The 22,280-nt window shown below is 37.7% G+C and overlaps 2 protein-coding genes across 9 annotated transcripts in view; one reads left to right on the forward strand and one right to left on the reverse strand.

Annotated features, from left to right (window-relative positions):
• LOC140481307 (high affinity cationic amino acid transporter 1-like) overlaps positions 1-9,345 on the forward strand; it is a 76,499-nt gene extending 67,154 nt beyond the window's left edge. For all 3 annotated transcript variants that reach the window (XM_072577279.1, XM_072577278.1, XM_072577277.1), the window contains one exon: positions 2,726-9,345. In XM_072577279.1, the coding sequence (XP_072433380.1) occupies positions 2,726-2,925 (200 nt within the window). In that variant the 3' untranslated portion in view covers positions 2,926-9,345. The remainder of the gene's footprint in view (positions 1-2,725) is intronic.
• A 3,039-nt stretch (positions 9,346-12,384) lies between these two features.
• LOC140481308 (microtubule-associated tumor suppressor candidate 2-like) overlaps positions 12,385-22,280 on the reverse strand; it is a 452,512-nt gene continuing 442,616 nt past the window's right edge. For all 6 annotated transcript variants that reach the window (XM_072577285.1, XM_072577280.1, XM_072577282.1 and 3 more), the window contains 2 exons: positions 21,000-21,097; positions 12,385-20,552 (listed from right to left, as the gene is read on the reverse strand). In XM_072577285.1, coding sequence (XP_072433386.1) covers positions 20,342-20,552; positions 21,000-21,097 — 309 coding nt within the window. In that variant the 3' untranslated portion in view covers positions 12,385-20,341. The remainder of the gene's footprint in view (positions 20,553-20,999; positions 21,098-22,280) is intronic.

Consider the following 22,280-nt stretch of genomic DNA (forward strand, 5'->3'; position numbering starts at 1 on the left):
TTTCCTCTGGGGCTCGGAGTTTTTAGTCTGCTCCGTGTTCAGAAGACTACAGCATACAGCGTGCAAGGCCCCGCCCCCAACTGGGTCCAAATGCACCCCGCCCCCCAATGCGGTCCAACCCTGCCTTGAATATTTTGGGGTATTTGTCTGCTGCTTCTGTTGAGGATTTTTTTATTCTTTCACGGGCTGAGGGTATTGCAGGCATGGCAAGCATTTATTGCCCATCCCTAATTGCCCAGAGAGTAGTTGAGTTAACCACAGTGCTGTGGGTCTGGAGTCACATGTAGGCCTGACCAGGTAAGGATGGCAGTGTCCTTAGTGAACCAGATCAGTTTTTCCTGACAATCGGCAATGGTTTTATGGTCATCATTAGACTCAATTCTGTGTTTTTTTTAATTGGATTCAAATTCCACCATCTGCCATGGTTGGATTCGAACCCCCAGTCCCTTGAACATTATTTGGGTCTCTAGGCTAGCAGTCCAGTGATAAAACCACTAGGCAATCACACCCCCCACCCCCATATGATCAGACGTTGCTATCCTCTCCATGTGCTGCCACCTGAGCTCTTTTGTACGTGTTTTTTTCCCCTGTGGTTGCACAATTTTTCTTTTCCTCCTTTTTTTTTTGTTGTATTTCTTCCAGGAGATGTCAGAAGATCATTATTAGTTTGTACTTTTTTGAGGCATTAATCTGTTCCTTGCTTCAGAAAACCTTTGCTAAGTCTTACATTTAAACAGAGGCTTTAAAAGTGCCACAGAGTCGTCTTATTACTACCCAGTAGCCAGTTCTGTGTGTTCCTAATGCTTATTCCTGGTGCTATTTACACAATCTGCCCATTCTTAGCTTTTTAAATATTGTAGTCCGATTTTCTAAGTATTCTGGTTCTTGGCCTGTAGACCGGTCGACAGTGGAGATGATTGCCAGGAAGAAATTTCCGTTGTAGGCCGTAACGCTATATTCTAGATAATTCTGTGACCACAGTACTTCAAACCTCTATTTTGAAAGTGTAATTGCACTTTCATCACAATAACACATCATTAAAATATGGTTCTATTTCCACTATAGTCATAGAATTGCGTAGAATGTACAGTGCAGACACCGGTTTGTCTCCACACTAACCTCTTCCCACTCTGTATCTCTTCATATGAACGTAAGAAATAGAAGCTGGTCAGGCCATGAGGTCCATCGAGTCTATTCTGCCATTCATTACGATCATGCCTGTTCTTGTGCTACAGCTGCACTTCCTCCCCTTCAACCCCTTGAGAGTCTTAAATGTATCATGTGATGGAGCATCTGCCAATCTTCTTGCTTGAGAATTCCAAACATCCTCAATCCTTTGAGTGAAGAAATTGGTCCTCATCTTAGTCGTAAATGATTGTCCCTTTTTCCAAAACTCTAACCCTTTGTTCTAGATTACCTGGACAAGGAAAGAAACTTGGGTGTCCTATCAGACCCCTTCATAAGCTTGTATGTTTCAATGAGATTTTATTCTTCATTTTATTATTATTATCACACTTGTAAATGTCAAATGATATTGGCCTAATTTACTCAGCCTCTCATCATAGAATAATCCTGTCCACTGCAAGGACCTATCCAGTAAGTCTTTGTTCCACTGCCTCCAATGCAAGTACATTCTTCCTTAAATACAGAGATTAAAATTACACTCTGTACCCCAGGTGTAGACATACCAAAGCCCCGGATATTTGTAAGAAAATTTCTTTATTTTTCTACTTTGAACCCTTTGCAATTAAGGCAAGTGTGCAATTTGTTTTCATAATTGGTTTATGTACTTACATGCTAACGTTATATTCCTTGTAGGAGTAAACTGAAATCTCTCAAGTATCAACATTTACAAGTTTCATATCTTTTTTTAAAAAATGTTTTTCTAAAGTGAGCAGCTTAATCTGTTCCCAGGCTATCTGCCACCATGTTGTCCACTCATCTTAATCTATTGGCAATTCTTTGCAACCTCTGTGTCATTCTCATTACTTACTTTTCCACCCACTTTAATATCATTAGCAAACCTGCGTATAATCATTCCTGTTGATCTCAGTTGTTACCATTTGTAAATAACCGATGGCCCTCAGACACTTGCCTAACTTTCCTTTCAAAGTGCAGTTATTCACTGCAAATGTCCTGGCAAGTCCTACATTTAGTAGAATTAAAACTCAAACAGCTGTAGAATGCATAAATTATTTCCAGGAATGCAGTCCGTTGTAACTACCGCAGTAACTACATTCTGAATTCAACTTTTAATAACCAGCTGCAAAATTGCAAATTGCCAAAGTTGGAAAAAATATGCAACAGAATATTACCAGATAAAATTGGATCCAGTTGGCACAGAGCATAAAATTTGAACTTGGTAATTCAAGAAAAATTCCTAATCCATTGGATGTCCTTACAGGCACTGAAGATTTCCAGTTATATCTCCCTGGGGAAATTAATTTCAGATGAGTAGATACCAACATGGATTTTTGGACTAATACCTTCAGTGTAATTAATTGCCTCCGACTGCTGCTTGAGGTAGTATCCCACCTTGAAAGGAAAGTAGAGCAGAATCAATTCATCCAAATAGTTAACTTTGTTGGCATTCTTTAATCTTCTAGCTGCAATTGCTGTTCAGAAATTGACACTTTATTTAAATTAATCATACTGGGAGAGTCTTTTGAGGTCTCATTCTTCATTTTATTATTTTAAAGTAAGAATCTTTTTGTTTTTCTGCCAGGCTGTGTCATTTACTTTAGTTATGGAATGTGGAACAGCTCAGAATCCAGCTCTTCCAGTTTGCCAGCTGACAGAACTGCAGGCGGTTTTAAGGATACGGGTGCATCTAATGGGGAAGCATTACCTCCAGAGAAGGAAGCTTTTCTGCAGAATAACACCGAATATGTTGCGGAAAGTGGCAATGGCGAGGTTAATGTTTAAAGCAAAGGAGGGATCTGTTGCAAATATGCAACCAGTATACATCTTAGAAATTTGAAAAAGGAACGCAGCTGAATGAATGCTGCCTGCATTACACAGGGAGAAGGTCTTTTCTTCCCCCATGTGCACACTGGTGAAGGTTTTAATTAAGTTGTTTTGCTGACCATTGGTGTGCTTTACAGGCCAACACTGCTGCTATGTGATTTCATTTTCTTGTTTTTCTTTCCACCATCCAAAACAATGGTAGCATTGATTCTCCACATACAAGGGCTAACTGATTTAAATAAAGGCTTAATACGGATTCGGAGCTGGTCAGATTTAGGTATTTATTGGGTTTTAACTATGATAATTGCTGAAATGTTAAAAATGCTAATTTCTAGCTGGTGATGTAAACAGAAAATGTGGTTGGATATATATTTTTTGCAAAAATATTTTCCTGGTTGAGTGAGTGCTTATTAGATAGCTTTTTCTAGCAAGAGTAATAGTATCTATTTTTATTTGGGCTTAAGAATCTCCATACATTACATTTCCTTAATTTCGTTGCAGTTTTGACAGTGCAGGACACTGTGTCTGGAAGTGAATACTTTAAATTTCAATCCATTGTAGGTTCAGTTGCAGATTATTTCCTCTATTTTAAGACATATAAAATTTCTGAAACACTGTTTTAGAATCTTTCTTTATATTGTCAAAGAAAGGAATCTATCAATAATTCTTTAAAAAAAAATGTTCAGAAGCAGTTGTTCTGCTGATTAGGTAGCAAATTAGCCCTCTGATTTAATTTATCACCTCAATGTTTAGTCCTATAGTCCATATTAATTTTCCCTTTCAGATAGGGAATGTTACACCTGCTTGACTTTATTTTTGTTTCTGCAGAATACATTTAATGTTGTTGCATTGACCACCTCAATGTTGTCCCGACAGTGGATAATTGTATAGATTACTTGTGGTAGTGAATCCTAATAAGTTGAAAAAGGATGCAGTGTCTTGTCTTTAGATTCCTTTGCCACTTTTAGCTAATCTCAAAGCTACTACAAGCACATATTTCCTCTCCTAATGGATCTATCGAACGGAGTTCAGCCAAAGCAGTCATTGTTAACACCTTTAGAAATAGCTTGATGAACATTGGGTCCAGCCATGAAAGATCAATTATGTGAACTCTCAAATTGGAATAGCGTTTTAATGTGTATTTGTAGAGCAATAAAAACCTGGAAGAGCTTTTCACAGGAATTAACATGAATTGGATAGAGGCTGTTGAATCTGTCCAAGCTTTGTTAAATAAGCGTGGTCTTTTCTTGTTCCATGCTTGCTTTTGCACCTAGCACCCCAAGACTGGCCCTAAATGACCTTGAGCTGTTTAGATACTAAGATTGAAGAATGTAATTGTACAGGCTTCTGAAATTGAAATCAAATAGTTTGAACAGTAGAAGTGGACTTACAACGTATGTATAGTGGATTTAGTGCCTTTTTCAAGCGTTTTTGTGGAAGGAATTACAGAATCATCCACAATATCAAGAAATACCAGTTAAGGTTTTGATTACTCTTAACAAAACCATGTGGGCCATTGTGATAATAAATAGATTTTCTAAAAGATTTCTTAGCATCTATAATTAAAGCAGTGGATACTTCTAATGGTGTGAAGGACAGATGTGTCTCACTTTAAAAAAAATGTTCTTCCCACCATATTTAACGTGACAGAACCTCAGTTACTGGGTTATAATCCACATGGCCATTAACTTGCCCAGGGAAGTTTGGGCTATAGAAGGAATCATCACTAAAGGTAGTGAATGACCGTTTACATTGCTGCATTATATCGATGTGAGTTGCCCATGCAGATCATTCAGTGCATTCAGTTGATTTTTGAGAAGTCAGGTTACACTCCAAATCGTATTTAGAAAGAGAGGGTTTTTGGAGAAAATCTGGAAAGAATTGGAGTGAGGCCACTGGAAATTGCAAAAAGATCAGTTTGCTTTTTGTATCACATTGAACATTTAGATTATAATTAAATACTGTATAATAAATTACCTTTAAACAATACTTTGAACTCCACATGGTATCATGTACATCTCTGACTTTGTCAACAATTATGATGCATTATATTATTGGAAAATGGGAACTCTAGGTAAGTATTAATGACCTGTTAGAAGCCAACCCCATGATCTAGGACAATAAGCTGTCTGGGGAGAGCAGGTCAATGGGAATAGTTTTAGATTGCTGTAGCATTGAACAGTTGGAGACATTATAGTCATAGTTCATTAATTAACTAAATTACTTCTATGGTCCACCAGTGGTAACTAATATTACTATAATATAATCAGGGAATAAGTAATACTGTTCACTTTTTTCAAGTCATAATATTAAATTTTTATCAGAATTAAAGCATAAAGCTGAAGGTGACTGCAGTACTCATAATTCTCTAAGAATCTTGACTGTAAGAGTGAAGGCACATCAGGCAAAAACATGTTTGCACAACTCCTGCTTTTTAGGCTGAATATTCTTAGGGTTTTCATCAGGAAATAGTGCATTGCATCAGCCAGACATAAATTGCAAGCAGAATTTTCACTCTGGGGAGGAAAAAAACCCTCCCAATGTGGAAGTTCTACATGTCAACTTTTGGTTTAAGCTGAATTTTGAGAGGTCAGTTTTCAATCAGCTAATAATTACTGTAATGAAGATACTTGGAATATGACTAACACATATGAAATACAAAGGATGACCATGGCTATCATGTGGTTGTAACTAGGTAATGCATATCATGTAAAGATATGTATCTGTCCTAAAATTATAAAATGTCAGAACAATGCAACAGATGAGATTGCATCTAGGGAGAAAACGTTAGGAGGGCCAAAGATTGATTGATTGTTAACTGTGAGTTTAACTAGCATATTGGAAAATCAAGGAAAGCAATTCTGAGACCTTCTAGCAGGCATGACCTTCAGTCAGTGCGAACATGTAGAATTAGCACAGTGTTTCTATCCTGTCTAATAAATATCAGTTTGTTGAACTGAGTTAATATGCTATTCATATTCTGAAAATGCAGACCCTAGCTGTATTTGAAAATAAATGAATGCAGCTACAGCATTTCTAATTTGTGGACATTTTAATATAAATGCTTGTTTTTTTGGTGGGGAAGCAGCACAGAGATTCTGATCCCTGTGGGATATGGTAGTTTGCAGATTAGTACCACTAAAAAGTAATTATACAATTTAGGGGTACAGGATCAGTGAAGTTTTTCTTGATTGAAAATTATGGTTCTCAAATATATCAGACTATGATTATGATTTCTTATTTTAAATTGGAAAAAGTACATAACTGGGACGTATCAAGTTGGTGTGATGTCTTAGATGATATGCCTTTAATGTTTATGCACAGTTCTGTTATTTTCCGAGAGGCAAATTTCATTGTAGATATTTAGAATTACAATCTTTAATCAATAATTATGTAATTGCATCTCTTTATAAAACAAAAAATGCCTACAAGTGCACACACCATCAAACACAAGTACCACTAGATTCAGGAAAGTTTGAACTCAATAAAATGAATGGCACCAATCTGTTATTTTTGTTTTATTTATTTTTCCTGTTTTAAATAATGGTCATTTTGACATATTGAAAGATATTCAGTTCAATTGGGATTGCAGGAATTACCATAAAGACGAAATAAGGAAGAAAAGATTGCTCTTCCTCTGTTCTGATGATAAAAGAAAACTGAAGATGATACAGAAGTGTGGTTTAATAACATTTTATTTTAATAGCAGTGGTGGAGTGCTTTGCTTGGTGCTTAACTCTGTATGCAGAGTATAACAGATAGATAATGTGCAATCGGCTACTGCTGTGCTATGCCTTCAGCCTTAAAAGAAATTTTGAGTAGCACAAAATATAACATGGTCAGACTTTTATGGTTATTTATTAGGAACCTATTAAAACTAAGGAGACATCTCACTGGGTATAATCTAAAGGAAAGTTAGCCTTAGCATTTCTTGTGTGAATGTCATTGTAGTTGCTAAGAAAGTGGCTGTTGCTTATCAGTGAGAACACTATCTGCCTTATCATAAGGTATGATGGCGTTTTAATAAAATATATAAAAAGAAGTTCTGGAGACTACATTTTTGCTTGCTTGTTACAGGCAGAGCTCTTGGGAAATCCTGCCTTTGCCCACTTGTTAAAAACTCTGCTGAAGTTGCAGACTTTGTGGAACTATGATGTGCTAGGAGGTTGTCTCTAGGGGTGTTCATTCTCCCTAAAATAGTTTAATCCAAATAATTTATTACTTGAAAGAAAAAAGTCTGTCCATTGATAAGACTTCAAGATGCCAACTTACAAGTTGGATATTTGTGTTTAAGATCCTGGGTACAGAGGGGTTAGAAAACATGGAGATTGGTCTCCGTCCCATTTAGATTTCCTGGTTGGTGTGGCATACAGAAAATTGGAGCAGGAGTAGACCTTTTTGGCCTTTCAAGCGTGCTCCACCATTTAAAATGATCATGGCTGAGCATTCTATTTCAGTACCCTGTTTCTGCTTTTGCCCCATATGCTTTGATTCCTATAGTTCTTAGAACTACATCTAACTCATTCTTGAAACCATTCAATGTTTTGGCCTCAACCACCTTCTGTGGCAGAGAATTCCACTGGCTCCCCATTCTCTGGGAGAAAAAAATTCTCCTTCTCTGTCCTAAAGAGCCTACCCCATATCCTTAGAATGTGTCCTCTTGTTCTGGAATCCATGGTCCTTCCTTCATGTACCCAGCCTAGCCCTGTTAGAATTTTATATGTTTCTAAGTGATTCTTCCTCATTCTTCTAAACTCCCAGTGAATATTGTCCTAACTGATCCAGTCTGCCCTTATGTTGGGCCTGCCATCATGGGACTTAATCTGGTAACCTTCATTCCACTTCATCCATAGCTAGAACATCCTACCTCAAATGAGAAGACCAAAGCTGCACACAGTACTCAAGGTGTGGTCTCACCAAGGCCCAGTACAGGTACAATTATATATCTCTGGAGGAAAGGGGTAAGCCCATGCAAGTGGGGTCATGACCTATCTCCCGCATTTACCTGGGCATCCATTTTTAGAAGGTACAAATGGAATAGTATCCACTGACAACGAGCCTTACTTGCATTCAGTTTGCACAAACTTGAAATAGGAGCTTGTCTCCTGTCCTCTTTCCAGATTGAGCCCTTTCTAAATGGTGAATCTACACTAGTGGTGCATTAGGCTTACTTAAGTGATCTGACCTCAATGATGCAGAGTATTCTTGGATTTAAAGGTCTGTGGCATCAGAAGAGATCAAGCAAGTTGGGCTTATCCTCGTCAGAGTTTGGAAGACTGAGGGAGCATGACAGGGCTAATGTTGTTTCCTGTCATGGGATTCCACAACTATGGGGCAAGATTCCAAAATAAGTGGTATCCCATTTAGGCAAAGATAAGGAAACATTTCTTGCCTAAATGCATTTAGTCTTTGGGATTGCCTTTTCCAGCAACCAGAAGAAGCTGGTTGAATATATTCAAGGCGAAGTTAAACCAGTTTTTTTTTATTTAAAGGGTTAAAGTGTTAGGCAAGAGAGTAGATTTAGGACCAGAGTCCGATTAGCCATATCATTTTAAATTACAATACAGTAGCTTTACATTGACCATAAAAGTTTGACTACTATAACTTTAAGATACAGTTTCTTTTTAAATGATTTGTGAATATTTTCAACACCAAGTATGGCTGTTTAATTGAAATCACTGCATAAATGTTTGGAATATTAGTGATGGATGTTGAAGTATTGGTGTATAATAATTCTGGGACAAGATACATAATTCTCACAACATACTAATACTTCACCATTTGAATGAAAATGAAATGTGGTTGAGTTACAATATGTTGCAGTACAATAATTATCTATGATTGCATCACTACATATTGATAGTATATTAAAGTTTTCAACATTATAAGTGAATCAATGTTTTATCAATATGTAAGCATGTCATTTTCTGAGACAAAAATGCCTTTTTTAAAAAAGCTGACTATATACAAAATTGAAGCAAACATGAACTATTATATTTTCAAATTACTTTGAATGTTTAGTGATATCATGTAAATAGCCTTGTTTGTCAATACTAAAAGAAATGGTCTACTGTATATAGTCAGGTGGTTGAGGATCTGTATTTATGTAAAAAAAATCTAAATCATACATTTTGTCTTTTGTTTTCCCTTTATAGCAAGTTATTGAATGGAGCAGTTGGCTTTCAATCAATGGGTGTTACAATATATCAGTTTTGAGTGCATGTTTTTATTGTTTTTAAAGGCAGATATTTGACTTCGTATTATTTTGTTGTTTTGAATGTGCATCTTATTCCTTTTCTGTAACAAAAAGGTTGTTTTGGCATTATTTGCTTTTGCTGACTTATAATGTAAATAATAAAGAGCATTTTTTTAATGGTATTCTAGTTTCTTGAACACTTTATAGTTTAGTAAATGATGTGTGTACATTTTACTCAGTTAATGGCCCTGAGGGCAGACTGATATCAAACAGTTACAGCGCTGTCCACGCATCCTTTAGGAGCATCGTTGAACAAACATTTCATCTTCTGATCATGTCCTCCTGTTGTTTGGACTGCTCAAGAGGAGCACTCCAGTTTTCACTCTACTGGGTCTTCAGAGTGTTCATTTTGGCTTGCACAGCTAAGTGTGCAGTAACGTGAACTTGCAAGAGGGAGAGATGGATGGTTGATGGAGATGTTGGGCAAGCTGACATTGATAATGAGGATGCTAAAGAAGTGAGGGCTGTACTGAGACAAGGAAGACCAAACTGGGAGAAACCGATTGAGACTAGATTTGAGGTTGAACGACTGCATTAACAAATTTGGATGCTTCAAATGATAAGCTAATAATGGCACTGCTTAAATTAATCTTAAACATTAAGTTCATTATTTGCCACTAATCACCCCATTGGCAAATCTAAGGGGTTATGTGAGCGCTATGCTTTTATGAATCAAAACTGTTTGCAAGGAACAAGTTGTCGATCACTTCTACATCTGGACTCTTGAAACCCAAACATCCAGTTCAGAGTTCCTGCATTCTAAAAGCTATGTTCCTCACTTTGGACAGTAGAGAATGACAGCCTTAGCAGTCTCCACAGTGGTCCTCCATATGATGGCACATGTGAATACTCCTTGATCAGTATTCTTCAAGATAGTCTAGATTTAGGTTTCTCTTATAGACACCTGGAGTTGAAAGAGACCAAAGTACTTGTATAGAAAGTTGATGTATGTGTGCCCCCAGAATGACATGGGTTTTGTTAATCTTTGGTGCCACCCTGACTGTTGAAACATGATCACATCTTTGCTTTACTAGTATAACTTTGACATGATTTCCTCTGGTGGTCCAAGACCTAGAGTGCTCTGGTCTACTGAGGATCTCCTGCACAGATGCTGATGCAACTTCCTTTAGGTGTTTGGGCACCTGGCAAACAGGATATGGTCTTGCAGTTTACCTTTGGGCACTAGCAGATCACAGGAGGTGCACCCAGAGAGCACCAGAGTTATTTTCCTCACCCATCAAGTGATGGGGCCCATGGAGGGAGGTTGAAGTTATTTGTTGCTTTTCACATAGCCAGTGAATGAATGCAGCCATGGATTGAGCAATAACATGAGGGCCCCTATCCATTTCCAGCAGATTATGATGGTTCTGCTGAATGTAGCTTTCCCCAACAGTCATTCAGTTCCAGACAGGCAGCCATGTATCTACATGTCGAAACCCCATCAGAAACTGTTCTGGACACAGTCTTCAGTTCTGCACCCCCTTTGGAGCACCTCCTCCCAGTTCAACTCCATGAGCTCATTAATGAACAAGTCCAGAAGCTCAATTGTACTGGGTTCAGCAGGACCCTATTTACCAACCATCCTCTAAATGTCAGAAACTGCTGTCATTTCTTCCTCCTCTAGCTTGCATCAGAATGGGCTCACTACAGAACTGAGACACTCTATAATAGATAATGCATCAAGGTGAATGTCCCTGCAATAGTGGAGAGTCAGGTGTAAGGCCATGATGGTACCTCCTGCTGAGGTGACCCCTCTCGATGTGATTCAGCAGCTAACAGAAATGGGTCTTGGGGCTCAAGCTCTTTCTTTTTCCTCCTCCTGCCTTGGGAGTGGGTTGTCAAGAAAAACAGATTTGAAAACATTGCAACCACACTAGCCCCTTAACTCTGCCCCCCCCCCCAGCCAACCCATTAATTGTGTTGAGTATAAACACTTGAGCATTATGTTTGCATTGATAGCATTTAGCACCCACCCCACTTGTACAACGGAATGATTTACAAGGTGATATCTGAGGCTTGTGGAGTCAATTAGTGAGATTTGCAGCCGGAGGAGGTAAGGACAGCAGATAATGGGAAACTAAATGGGTTTTTACAACAATTGATAGTTTCCTGATCAGTTTCACTAACACTAGATTTAAATTTTTTAAAAATCTGGAATTGAAAATTCCACCAGTTGCCAATTCAAGCCCATGTTCTTTAGAGGATTAGCTCGTGTTCCTAGATTACCAGCGATATTCCTGTTACACCATTTTCTCACAGAAATGAGAGTCCTTCCTGCCAAGTTTCAGTTTTCTGAACCATCCTGATATGACGAAAATCCCAGTTTTATAACCTGAGTACTAACACTTATTGATAAATGCAGTGGCGCTATCAGTATTAATGAGCAATAAACCAATGAAGTAGCAGAACAGGATACTGCAGAACAAGGGCTTAGAGTTCCTATCTGGAAATGCAGATAGGATGCAAGGCATTGTTCCTCTTGACTGGTTCAGGCATTGAAAGTTCCTTAGCATGCAAGGCTCAATGTGCTTCTATTGGCAGCGGAGTTCTCATTCCAGCCCTGCTGTCTGACTGTGCCTGGGTTCCCTCGTTGCTAAGTGGCTGGCCTGTGACTTGAATTGGAGATGCTGGTGTTACAATGGAGTGTACAAAGTTAAAAATCACAGAACACCAGGTTATAGTCCAACAGGTTTGTTAAAACGTTTGCTATAAATTCTGTGTCTTACAATCTCATTCTCCACAACCACCTGATGAAGGAGTAGCACTTCAAAAAAGCTCGTACTTCCAAATATACCTGTTGGACTATAACCAGGTGTTGTGTGATTTTTAACTTAGGCCTGTGACTTGATTGATACATTTATTCCAACTCAGCATGGGCTGGCCATATATTTACTCTGACTGAGCTTACTAATTCGCAGCTTCACAATAAGGTCATCAACTTCCATATATTGAAATCACTTTTAAAAAAATCGATTTTCAAAAGTAATTCAGTTACTTTCCAAATTTAGCTTTAACGAGACAGAATTGTAATGTCATGCAAGATGCAAAAGTCCTTGACTTGTCTTTCATAAGAATATATCAATCATTTCAAGTTATGTCATTTTCCCATTCATCAAGGATTCAGAAATGTAAGCAACACAGGACACTTTGGGAATGGGCTTTGCATGCTTCCATCTTTAATTGTGCAGGAGCATGGCTATACTTACAGAATGCAGTGCAGTATTACACTCAATTCTCAGAATCCAATGCAACCAGCAGAAATAAATACAAATTCTTCACAGCTCATCAAACACTAGAACTAAATGACACTTGTGTTATTCTACGTATCAAACAAACTATGTTCTGTGTGTCCACAGGACACATCCAATCAGTGTGGACTTTAAATACCTGACGTTTGTGTTACATTATACAAATTCTTTCAGATACTTATCAGATCAACATTTGAGTTAAATAGAAAGCAATCAGTACTGAAATTGTCCAGAAATAACAGTATAACTTGTATTTAAATAATAGCTGAATTTCTGATCTACAGTTCAGAAGTACAGAGTACTGCTGCTTCCCTGTTACTGCACCAGTAAAAGCTGTCCCAGAACAGAAACAATTTGCAATAAAAAGTACTTTTATGTTCTCCTAATGACTTGATATCATCCATTATGGTACAGCCTTATACATACCAAGAACAGACACAAATTCAAGCAGTAGGTTGGTTTGAGTTAACTAGTCATCAATGGCATAGCCCTCCAACTGTCCTTAACAATGCTAATAAGGGAGGAAATTCAGGATTGTCACTGCAGACCACCTTTTGGTCCATTCTGCTCGAAGCATGTGCATAGTCATTCAGGTGATGACTCTCCATTTGCCTCAATTTTAATGCCCTCCTGGAAAAATAAACAGCCTTTGCAGACTGTGGTTCATGTTGACCATGTGGAGGAACTACAGGAGGACAGTCAGCATCCAAAGAACTATAATACAGCGAAAGACAACATCTTTCGGAGTGGAGTGGAACATTTTGTTAAACAAAAATAAGAAAAAGTGATCATTTCAGCTGGTATTTTTATATGACAGAAGGTACTGATTGTAAGAAAAGCTAATTATGTGTGCATACCTTACTATTGTAATAGAAGAAGTAGGTACAGGAGTGGACCATTTGACTCTTCCAGACTGACTGGACAATGAAGAGGTCAAGACTTATGAAGGGCTCAGTTGGCTAGGTGGCTGATCTGTGATGCAGAGTGACACCAATAGTAAAGGTTCAATTTCCTCACTGTCTGAGGTTACCATGAAGGACTTTCCTTGTCAACCTCTTCTCTCACCTGAGGCATGGTAACCCTCTGGTCTCTCTCTCTCTCTCTCTCACTAATGAGAGAGAACAGCCCTATGGTCTGGTAAGACTATGGCAAGTTTATCTTCACTTTTAGTTCCAACTGCCCTAATATACCCTTGTATCCAAAAATCTGTTGATCTCAATTTTGAACTTATTCCATAAGTGGATATTCCCAACTCATCAGGGCACAGAATTGCAAAGATTCATAACATTCTGAGTGAACGCGTTTCTCCGCAGCTCAATCCTAAGTAGTCAACCCTTATTCTTCAACTGTCGTCCCTGGTTCAAGATTCCTCAGCCGGGGAAAACATTCTCCCAGCATCTACTCTTTCAAGGTTCTTGAGAATTTTGTTTCAGTTGGATTACCTCATTCTTATAAACTCTACAGTATTTATCTCCACTTGATTTAAACTCCCCTCAAGAGTTAGTTGCACTTTGTTACGATAAGGAGAACAAAACTGCACACCATACTCCATCTAAGGACTCACCAAGGTCCTATATAATTGAAGTAGAATTTCTTATTCTCTTTTTGTAAGCAAGGCAAATATATCATTTACTTTTCTAAATGCTTACTATACCTGCATATTGACTTTCTACAATCGATGAACAAGTTCTCCATGACACTTCTTATTCTCTCATAATTTTAATTTATTTTTCTATTGTCCTAGCAAAGTCAATAAAATCACACTTCTCCATTATATATAATGTTCATTTGTCATGTCCTTTCCCACTTAAATTATCTAAGTTTATGTTTCCAACATACTTTGTATTGTTCACAAGCTTGGAAACATTACTACTGGTTCCCTCCTCCAAATTATTGAGAAAGATTACAAGTGCTGAAGTTATTGGTTGGCATCATTTACAATCTGGAGACCTGAAAATAATCTTATCAGAAGTCAAGTTAGATGAAGTGAAATGAGATTCTAAACTATCAAAAAAAATTCTAAGGGGAGGATCCACCATCCATAGATAACTAAAGATATTAAGAAAAGCATCAAAGGAAAAAAAGTATATAACTACACAAGGACAAATTGATGAATCCCTACAGTGTGGAAACAGGTCATCTGGCTCAACACGTCCACAACCACACTCCAAAGAGTATCCCACCTAGTATCCCTATTTCCCTACCCTATTACTCTACATTTCCATTGACTAATGCACCTAATCTACATATCCCTGAACACTATGGGCAATTTAGCATGGCTAATTCACCTAACCTGCACATCTTTGGACTGTGGGAGGAAACTGGAGCACCTGGAGGAAACCCAGGCAGACACTGGGAGAATGTGCAAATTCCACACAGTCGCCTGAGGCTGGAATCAAACCTGGGTCCCTAGTGCTGTGAGGCAGCACTGCTAACACTGAGCCACCATGCTGACCCAAAGTGGTAAGCCTGATAATTGGACATAATATAAAAGAGCAACAGAGAATGACTGGAAGATGTATCATGAAAGAAATTACAGTATGAGAGGAAGTAATCTAGTAACATAAAAATGGCTGGCAAAAATTTATACAATATTGAAAAAGGAATAGATTAAGTGAATGTTGGTCGTCTAGACAGTCAGAATGGAATAATAAGGAAATGGTGAATGTTATCAACAAATATTTTGCTTCTTATTCCCTGTAAAGGATACAAAAATATTCTAGTGATAACTGTAAATCAGGAGGTGGAAGGAAGAGAGAAACGTGGTTAAATTCCAATCCCTAGGTATTGAACAATGCAACAGAGCTGCAGGTTGACAAGTGCAGGGATCCAGATAGACTTTATCCTAGGGTCTTAAAAGAGAAGGCCAATGAGATAGCAGATGGATTGTTGTTACTTTTTCAAAATTCACTAGATTTTTTAAAGGTGTTCCATCAGATTGGAAAGCAACAAATATAACTTATCTATCATCAATGTCTTTTGTGGAGAAGGAACTGGAATCAATCATTAAGGAGGTTATAACTGGGAACTTATTAAAAAACTGAAGGTAATTGAGAACAATCTAATTTTGTGAAAAGGAAATCATATTTAATCAATTGATTAGCATTCTTTCAAGGAGTAACATGCGTTGTGGATAAAGGGAAGTATGGTGATATACTCTACATGATCTCCAAAAGGCATTTGACAAGGTCATACAAAGGTTATCACGCAAAGTTGCTCATGATATAGGAGGTAACTTATTAGAATGGAAAGATGATTAACCGGCTGTAAAAAAACAGAGAGTATGAATAAATGGGTCTTTATCTGATTGGCAGGATGTGATGAGTAGAGTCCCCTAAGGGCTTCTGCTGCGTCTTCTGTATTTTATAACTTATATCAATGATTTGGAAAAGGGGAGCAAACAGTATGGTACCTAAATTTATGGATAGCACAAAGTTAGGCAGAAAACTTTGTAGTGAAGAGAAAATAAAGTTGCAGAGGGATATAGATAGGGTCAGTGAGTGGATAAAATTCTGGTAGATTGATGATGAAGTAGGAAAAACTGAAGTTTTTCATTGAAATTCAACTGAAATTCATTGGCAGAAAGAATAAAAAAAAGAGTATTACTTAAATGAAAACAACTACAAAATTCCTAGCTGTTGACCTAATGTATAAATCATAAAAAGCTGGTTTGTGGGTACAGCAAGTAATTAAAGCGGCTAACAGGATGCTATGCTTTAATATGAGAGAAAGTTAAAAAAAAAGTTTGAATGTTTCGCCTCAGTCACACAGGACATTGGCAAGGCTACATCTTGAATTCTGTGTTCATTTTTGTTCTTATTTAAGGAAGGACACAAATGCATTGGAGGCAGCTTCGAGAAAGTTTACTAGACTGGCACTTGGAATAAGCAGATCATCCTATGAGGATGAGATAGAAAAACGAGGCTTATTTCCACGAGTTTTTGAGTTGTGTTTTGATTGAAGTATAGTGAATAAGACATCATCCTGCTGAAAAGTTCTGAGAAGCTGGATTTAAGAAGAGTGTTTCCTCTTGTGAGTCAGTCAGGAAACAGGGGCACCATTTAAAAATTAGGTATTGCCCTTTTGGGACAGCGATGATTAGAATTATCTTTTCTCTCAAAGCAAACTGCACCTTTGGAACTCTCTGCCTTATAAGACAGTAGGTGTGGGTGGGGTCCTTGAGTAATTTAAGGCAGAGATAGATATTTGTTGGGCTAGAGAGTCAAGGTTATTGGGGCTAGGTGGATATGTGGAATTGGGAATGCACAAAATTGCTGAGCCATGAATTTACTGAATAGCAAAGCAGTATCGATGGACCAAATGTCCTAATTCTGTTTCTAATTGATAATTATGTATGTAAGAATGCTTTTTGAAAATCTAAATGGAGTGATTCCCTGATCTATCCTGTTTGTCACAACCTCAAGAAACACTAATTGATTTGTCAAACATGATTTTCCTTTCATAAATCCATGTCAATCTCATTCTGTCAAATTATGATCTTTCAATTGTCCAGTTACTACACAGCAATTTTTCTATCAATGTTAGACTAACTAGCCAATAATTCCCCTTTTTCTCTTTCCCTCTGTCTGTGAACAGTGGGATTGTGTTTGCTATCATTCAATCAACAGAGATCATTGTAACATCTAGGGAATTCCAGAAAAATCAAAGGACTTAGAGAAGATAGAGATTGTTTACCAAGATGTAATCAGTAATGAGGGACCTGAATTCTAAGGGGAGGCTGGAGAAGTTAGCCTTGTCTATTCCAATTTGAACAGGTGACCAATAATAATTTTTATGATGATGAGTGGTTTTGAAAGAGAAAATCCAACTGGCCAGTAACAAAGGTCATGGATTCAACATCATCAGCAAAAGATTTAGAAGGGAGATCAAAATTTGTTTCATTCAGAATAGTAGGGAGATGGATGGTTCCACCTGAAAAGCTGATGGAAGGTACTTGAGAATGAGAAATCTACATGATTATACAGTACACAGGTAGGGTTTGGACAAAACAGAACTGGTGTTTTAGGGATCCAGCACATTCCAAATGATTCCAAAGGCCAGGACTACCTACTCAAAAGTAATGAGATTAAGCTGAAAAATCTTTAATATTTATAATATACATGTCCTGATTAAAGTTATGTTTCAGAAAAATTTTTAGGTAAAACATGTCATTGGCATTAATTGGTTAGTTCCATTTCAACGCAAAAACAAATACCCATTATTAGCTCTGGGCCCCAAACCTTAGTATATTAGAGGATTTACCAACAAAAAGGGTAGCTCTACAATTCTGAACGTGATAATGAAAATAAAGTTAATTCAATTTAGTTGTTGAATGCATCAGTAGTGATATGGCATACAATAAAATGTATGGAATGATTGTAAATATTGCACCTTGTCAAAACAGAGTCTTAGAGGATAAAGTGGAGTGCATTATGAGTGTAAAATGGATCCAATTGTTTGGGTTTAAATTTCTATGGCCTGCACCTGAGAGTAATCCCATTTGCATTGTCTTGTTTCTCCCATCATGCAATCTGCATTCACAGTCTCCAAATGTCACAAACTGAGGACTGAGCTTTAATAGCCCCAAGATGGAGGTTGGCTGATGGAACCATAAAATGACGAGAGAAGGTATGGGTGGGTGGGGCAGAGTGTCTATCATCTCCTTGCTGCCATGGCATTCTATCTATTGAGGAACTGAGGACAGTCCTCCCATCCACAGGCCAACTGAACCACTTAATTACCAGCTATGGGTCTTTTGCCTCTGCTGCTGGCATTTTATTGGTATCGACCCAACACTTTACTCAGGAGATGGAGTCTGTGGATAAATTCAGATAAGGTTGCATCCTGTAGAATAAATCAATTTCAAAAGGGAGCCACTTTCTCTTGAAGAATTCCCAGATTTGAGAAAAATAGGAAGACACTGAAGTGGGAATTAATTTAGCATAAGTAAATCTTAGGAAAAAATTGACTTAGTACACGTCTGTAGGCAACCTGTATTGAGACTCCAAATGTAAGTTATTTTAAAAAATAAATATCCATAACTGCCAGAGAAAATACAGCATAGCTATCACTTTACCTATTGCTCTCTCGCTGTCCTTATGTTGTCTCAATTTGCTTCTGAATGTGGCAAAGGGATGCAATATTATACAACAGCTACATAAATTATCAGAATGATAAAGCTGTTAATTTGTCTCAATATTGTAAAAATATCAACCAACTTCAACAATAATTCCTCTTGAAACAAATTTCTGAAAGATATTGATGTGTTTTGGGAATACACTTGATTCGTTATTTTTGATGTCAAATGATGACTGATTTTGTCCTATGGTTTCCTGACATGCAGAATTTGACAGACATGAACAAAACACTGAAAACATGGACTATTTCTTAAACTTCATCAATTCTGCACAACGTAACTATTGCGTACAAAATGCATATTCTCTTCAATCCATAATCTCTTAATTGGTACTGTGACTATATGCTTTAGTTTATGATTTTGGTGAGCAAGCTTGAACCCCAGATGTTTTTTGTTCCTGGCCTAGCCCTCAGACAGTATCACCAATCACTTCTACATCCATAACAGCAACTGTTAACGCCACTAATTAAATTTCTTTTCGAGTTTCCAAGTTTTGTTCCAGCTCTTGTGTTGAATATCGCTGATGCTTTCTGAATATTTAGAAACATTCTGCCGTTCGTTAAAATTTAACCAGCAGATAGGAGACTTCAGTTCACACTGGTATGTGGCTTACCTAGATTCAGACATGCAGTACAACCTGAACAACTGAGCTCAGCAAATGTCAGCACACAGGACTGGTTTGATTTTCTGGCCTTGGTGAGCCTTTGAGGAAGGGCTTCTTGTCGCAATCTGCTTAAGGTTTTTGAATTAAATGCCCTGTAGGTAGGGTGCCTGCATCTCAATACTGAAAAAACTAATACAAGTCTTTATTTCTATATTTCCAAAGTTTGTAACTATTTACATTCACTGCATGAGGTACGTGCTAGAGCTATACAACTGGCAGTGCATTCACCACCTTAACCATCACTTGGGTGGAGAAGGAAAATACCAACAGCAGAAAAAGATTTCAGGTTACTTAATACTGACCTTCTGCTACAGAATAACCTTTCCTGTGACACAATAGAAAAAGTAAAGGCAGCTTTGGAGTGTAGCTTAAAAACTGCTGTTGAGTCAAGGACAGTAGTTTTGTTCCATCTCAAGCTGCTGGTGCACACATCATCAATCTGTAGCACCACCTAGAGATATCCGATTGCATTTGTTTCCCCCTCAATTCAGTGGTTTAGAGATGTGGAGGTTTATTTGTAGAAGTGATCATCACAATCTGTTCAGGACATATTTCAAAAGAGGCACCAGGCTAAGATATTTCAACAAATGTGTAAAAATATATAATTCTGCACTTCTGTCCAATACTAACAGCAAAAAGCAAAATCCTGAACTCTCAGTTACAAGAATTATCTTCAAACTTGTTAGAGAACCCAAAAAAGTTTGGATTCAATTTTTAAAAAAAAAGCCCAACTAGTCAAGGAAAATCTCCATCCTTGATTTCTGCATACCTGATCAATAATAGGTACATCTTGATACAGTTTCCAGCCATCAACTGTACAGGGTTCATCTTAAGAACTAATGCACTGAAAATGCATTCCTCGGATTTCAATAGCAAGGACTACTGGGGATTCAATAGTAAATCCTCTTGCTGGTTGCTGTATGCCAATAAGCATGCTCAAAGCAACTTCTGTAAATCTATCATTTACAAATGCTGACTCTTTGAGCAAAACCAAGCATAATATTCAGCAGTTAAAGCTGAGCTGAGTAACATAAAGATGGCCCATGTGTTTTCATTCTGATGCCTTTTCATCATCTTGGGTTAGCACTCACTGCTGATGGAAAAAGTGTGCCCTGAGAAGACTGGAAATTTGACGATGAGGCGGATATTTTGACTGGACTAACAGGTTCTCCCGTCTGGAGTCTCCAGACCAGCTCCTCGTTTGTTCGGCTGAGCCTTTTCATTTCCTTGCTTTCCTTTTCAACATATTCATGCAGCGTTGCATTTTCCTCAGACAGTTGTCTGTAAGAACAAATAGAAAATAAATATATTTGTTCTGAGTAGTCTATCAGTCAGCTTATTGTGAAGATACAGTTAACATTCCCCTTCCTCCTCACATAGCACATTAGTAGCCCAAAGGAAATTTGAAAAGGGTTTAATTTAAAATTAAAGAGTGTTTTGTCTTATCCTTTGGCTCAATGGCCTCAATCTCAATAAGTCACCCGATGGACCATGTTTCAGTACAAAATAGTAACAGATGCAAGTAAAGTAATAACAAGGATTTCAAAAACTGATGGTCAGCTCCATATTCCTCGCAGAAGCCAGTGCTCAATGGTATCCTTCCAATGACTAGTCTTGACCGGGAGTGTGACATAGCTGTAATGCTACTCATCATCTCAAGGGACCCAATAGTTGCTTGCCATCGGTAGCTATAAAGCCTTTTTTATTATAAGGTGTGTGACTATTCACCTTGTTAAGGCAACATTATTGTCAATTCTGGCTTTCAGGTCTTCATTCTGTTGCTGAAGAACTTGAACTTTTTCTTCTAATACCACGTTCTTCTCAGCCTACATGGATGGGATAATAACACTGTTTTATAAATGAAGACGTATCATGCTATTATGTAACAACATTGATCTAATAGTCTTATGGACTGCCGACATAGCAAGAAGGCCATTGTTCTGGGTTTTAATGTGATATTGTTATTAACAGATGTTCAGAACAATCAAATTAATGGAAAAAAACTGCAGGAGTTGGAAATCTGAAACAATCACAAAAAATGCTGGAGAAACTCAGCAGATATAGCAGCATTTGCAGAAGTTCTGATGCAAAGTTATATTTTACCCAAAACATTAACCCTATTTTTCTTTCTCCAGATCTGTCAGAGTTGCTGAGTTGCGTCAGCATTTTCTGTGTTTGTTCAGAACAATGCCTTGGTAAATAGAGTGAATAAGCAGACTTGGTGGGTAGATTTCTTTTCAAATGAATGTTGAGGTTACATACTCACAAATCATGCGCGTGATCCACACCATTTTCTATTCATTAGAGATTAAAAGGTTCTGTTTACAAAATCCTGAGAGGGGCTCCCAGGAAGTGAGATTCTGCACTGCACATATGTATTCGATGTGTGGGGTCCAAACATACATTGGCATGACAGAAATAAAACAGGACCATACAATGTAAGTGTTCTTTAAGGCACATAAATGTAACTTGTGTATCTCTTATTTGTAGCTGTACCATGTTTAAACAAATGCAACTGCTAACTTTTGTCTCCATTTTTATTTTTGACTTCTTCCTTTTCTCTCTTTTTAAAGTGTGTTTATTTTTCTGTTTCTTAAAACAACTGGAAATAAATATCTAATCTGTGGTCATAAGGAGAACATGGAAAAAAAAATCTAGAACTTCCACAATTTCATGACTCTTAATACGGTTTGTGTACTGGATGGTGGACAAATACATATCCATCAGCTAATTTGCCTAGTGGGAAACTAACCAGACTGGATCAGTAAAATGGAAGGTAAAATGGGGTGGAGTGCAAGAACGGCAGTAAATCCAATCTCATCAGCTCCTTGTCATGTGAGAAAAGTTCAAAGTACTGCTAAATGTCAGCAAGTTATATTACTCAGAGCACCACATATGATCCTGATCCTGTCTGAGCCCTGATCTGCACTCATATTCTCCCAACAGAAATAAACTGTACCAATACAATTTGCCCTTCCTCAACCCAAGGCACAAAGTAGTGATTGAAAC

This window comes from Chiloscyllium punctatum, chromosome 9 (genome assembly GCF_047496795.1).
Source record: "Chiloscyllium punctatum isolate Juve2018m chromosome 9, sChiPun1.3, whole genome shotgun sequence".
In the NCBI taxonomy this organism is placed as follows: Eukaryota; Metazoa; Chordata; class Chondrichthyes; order Orectolobiformes; family Hemiscylliidae; genus Chiloscyllium; species Chiloscyllium punctatum.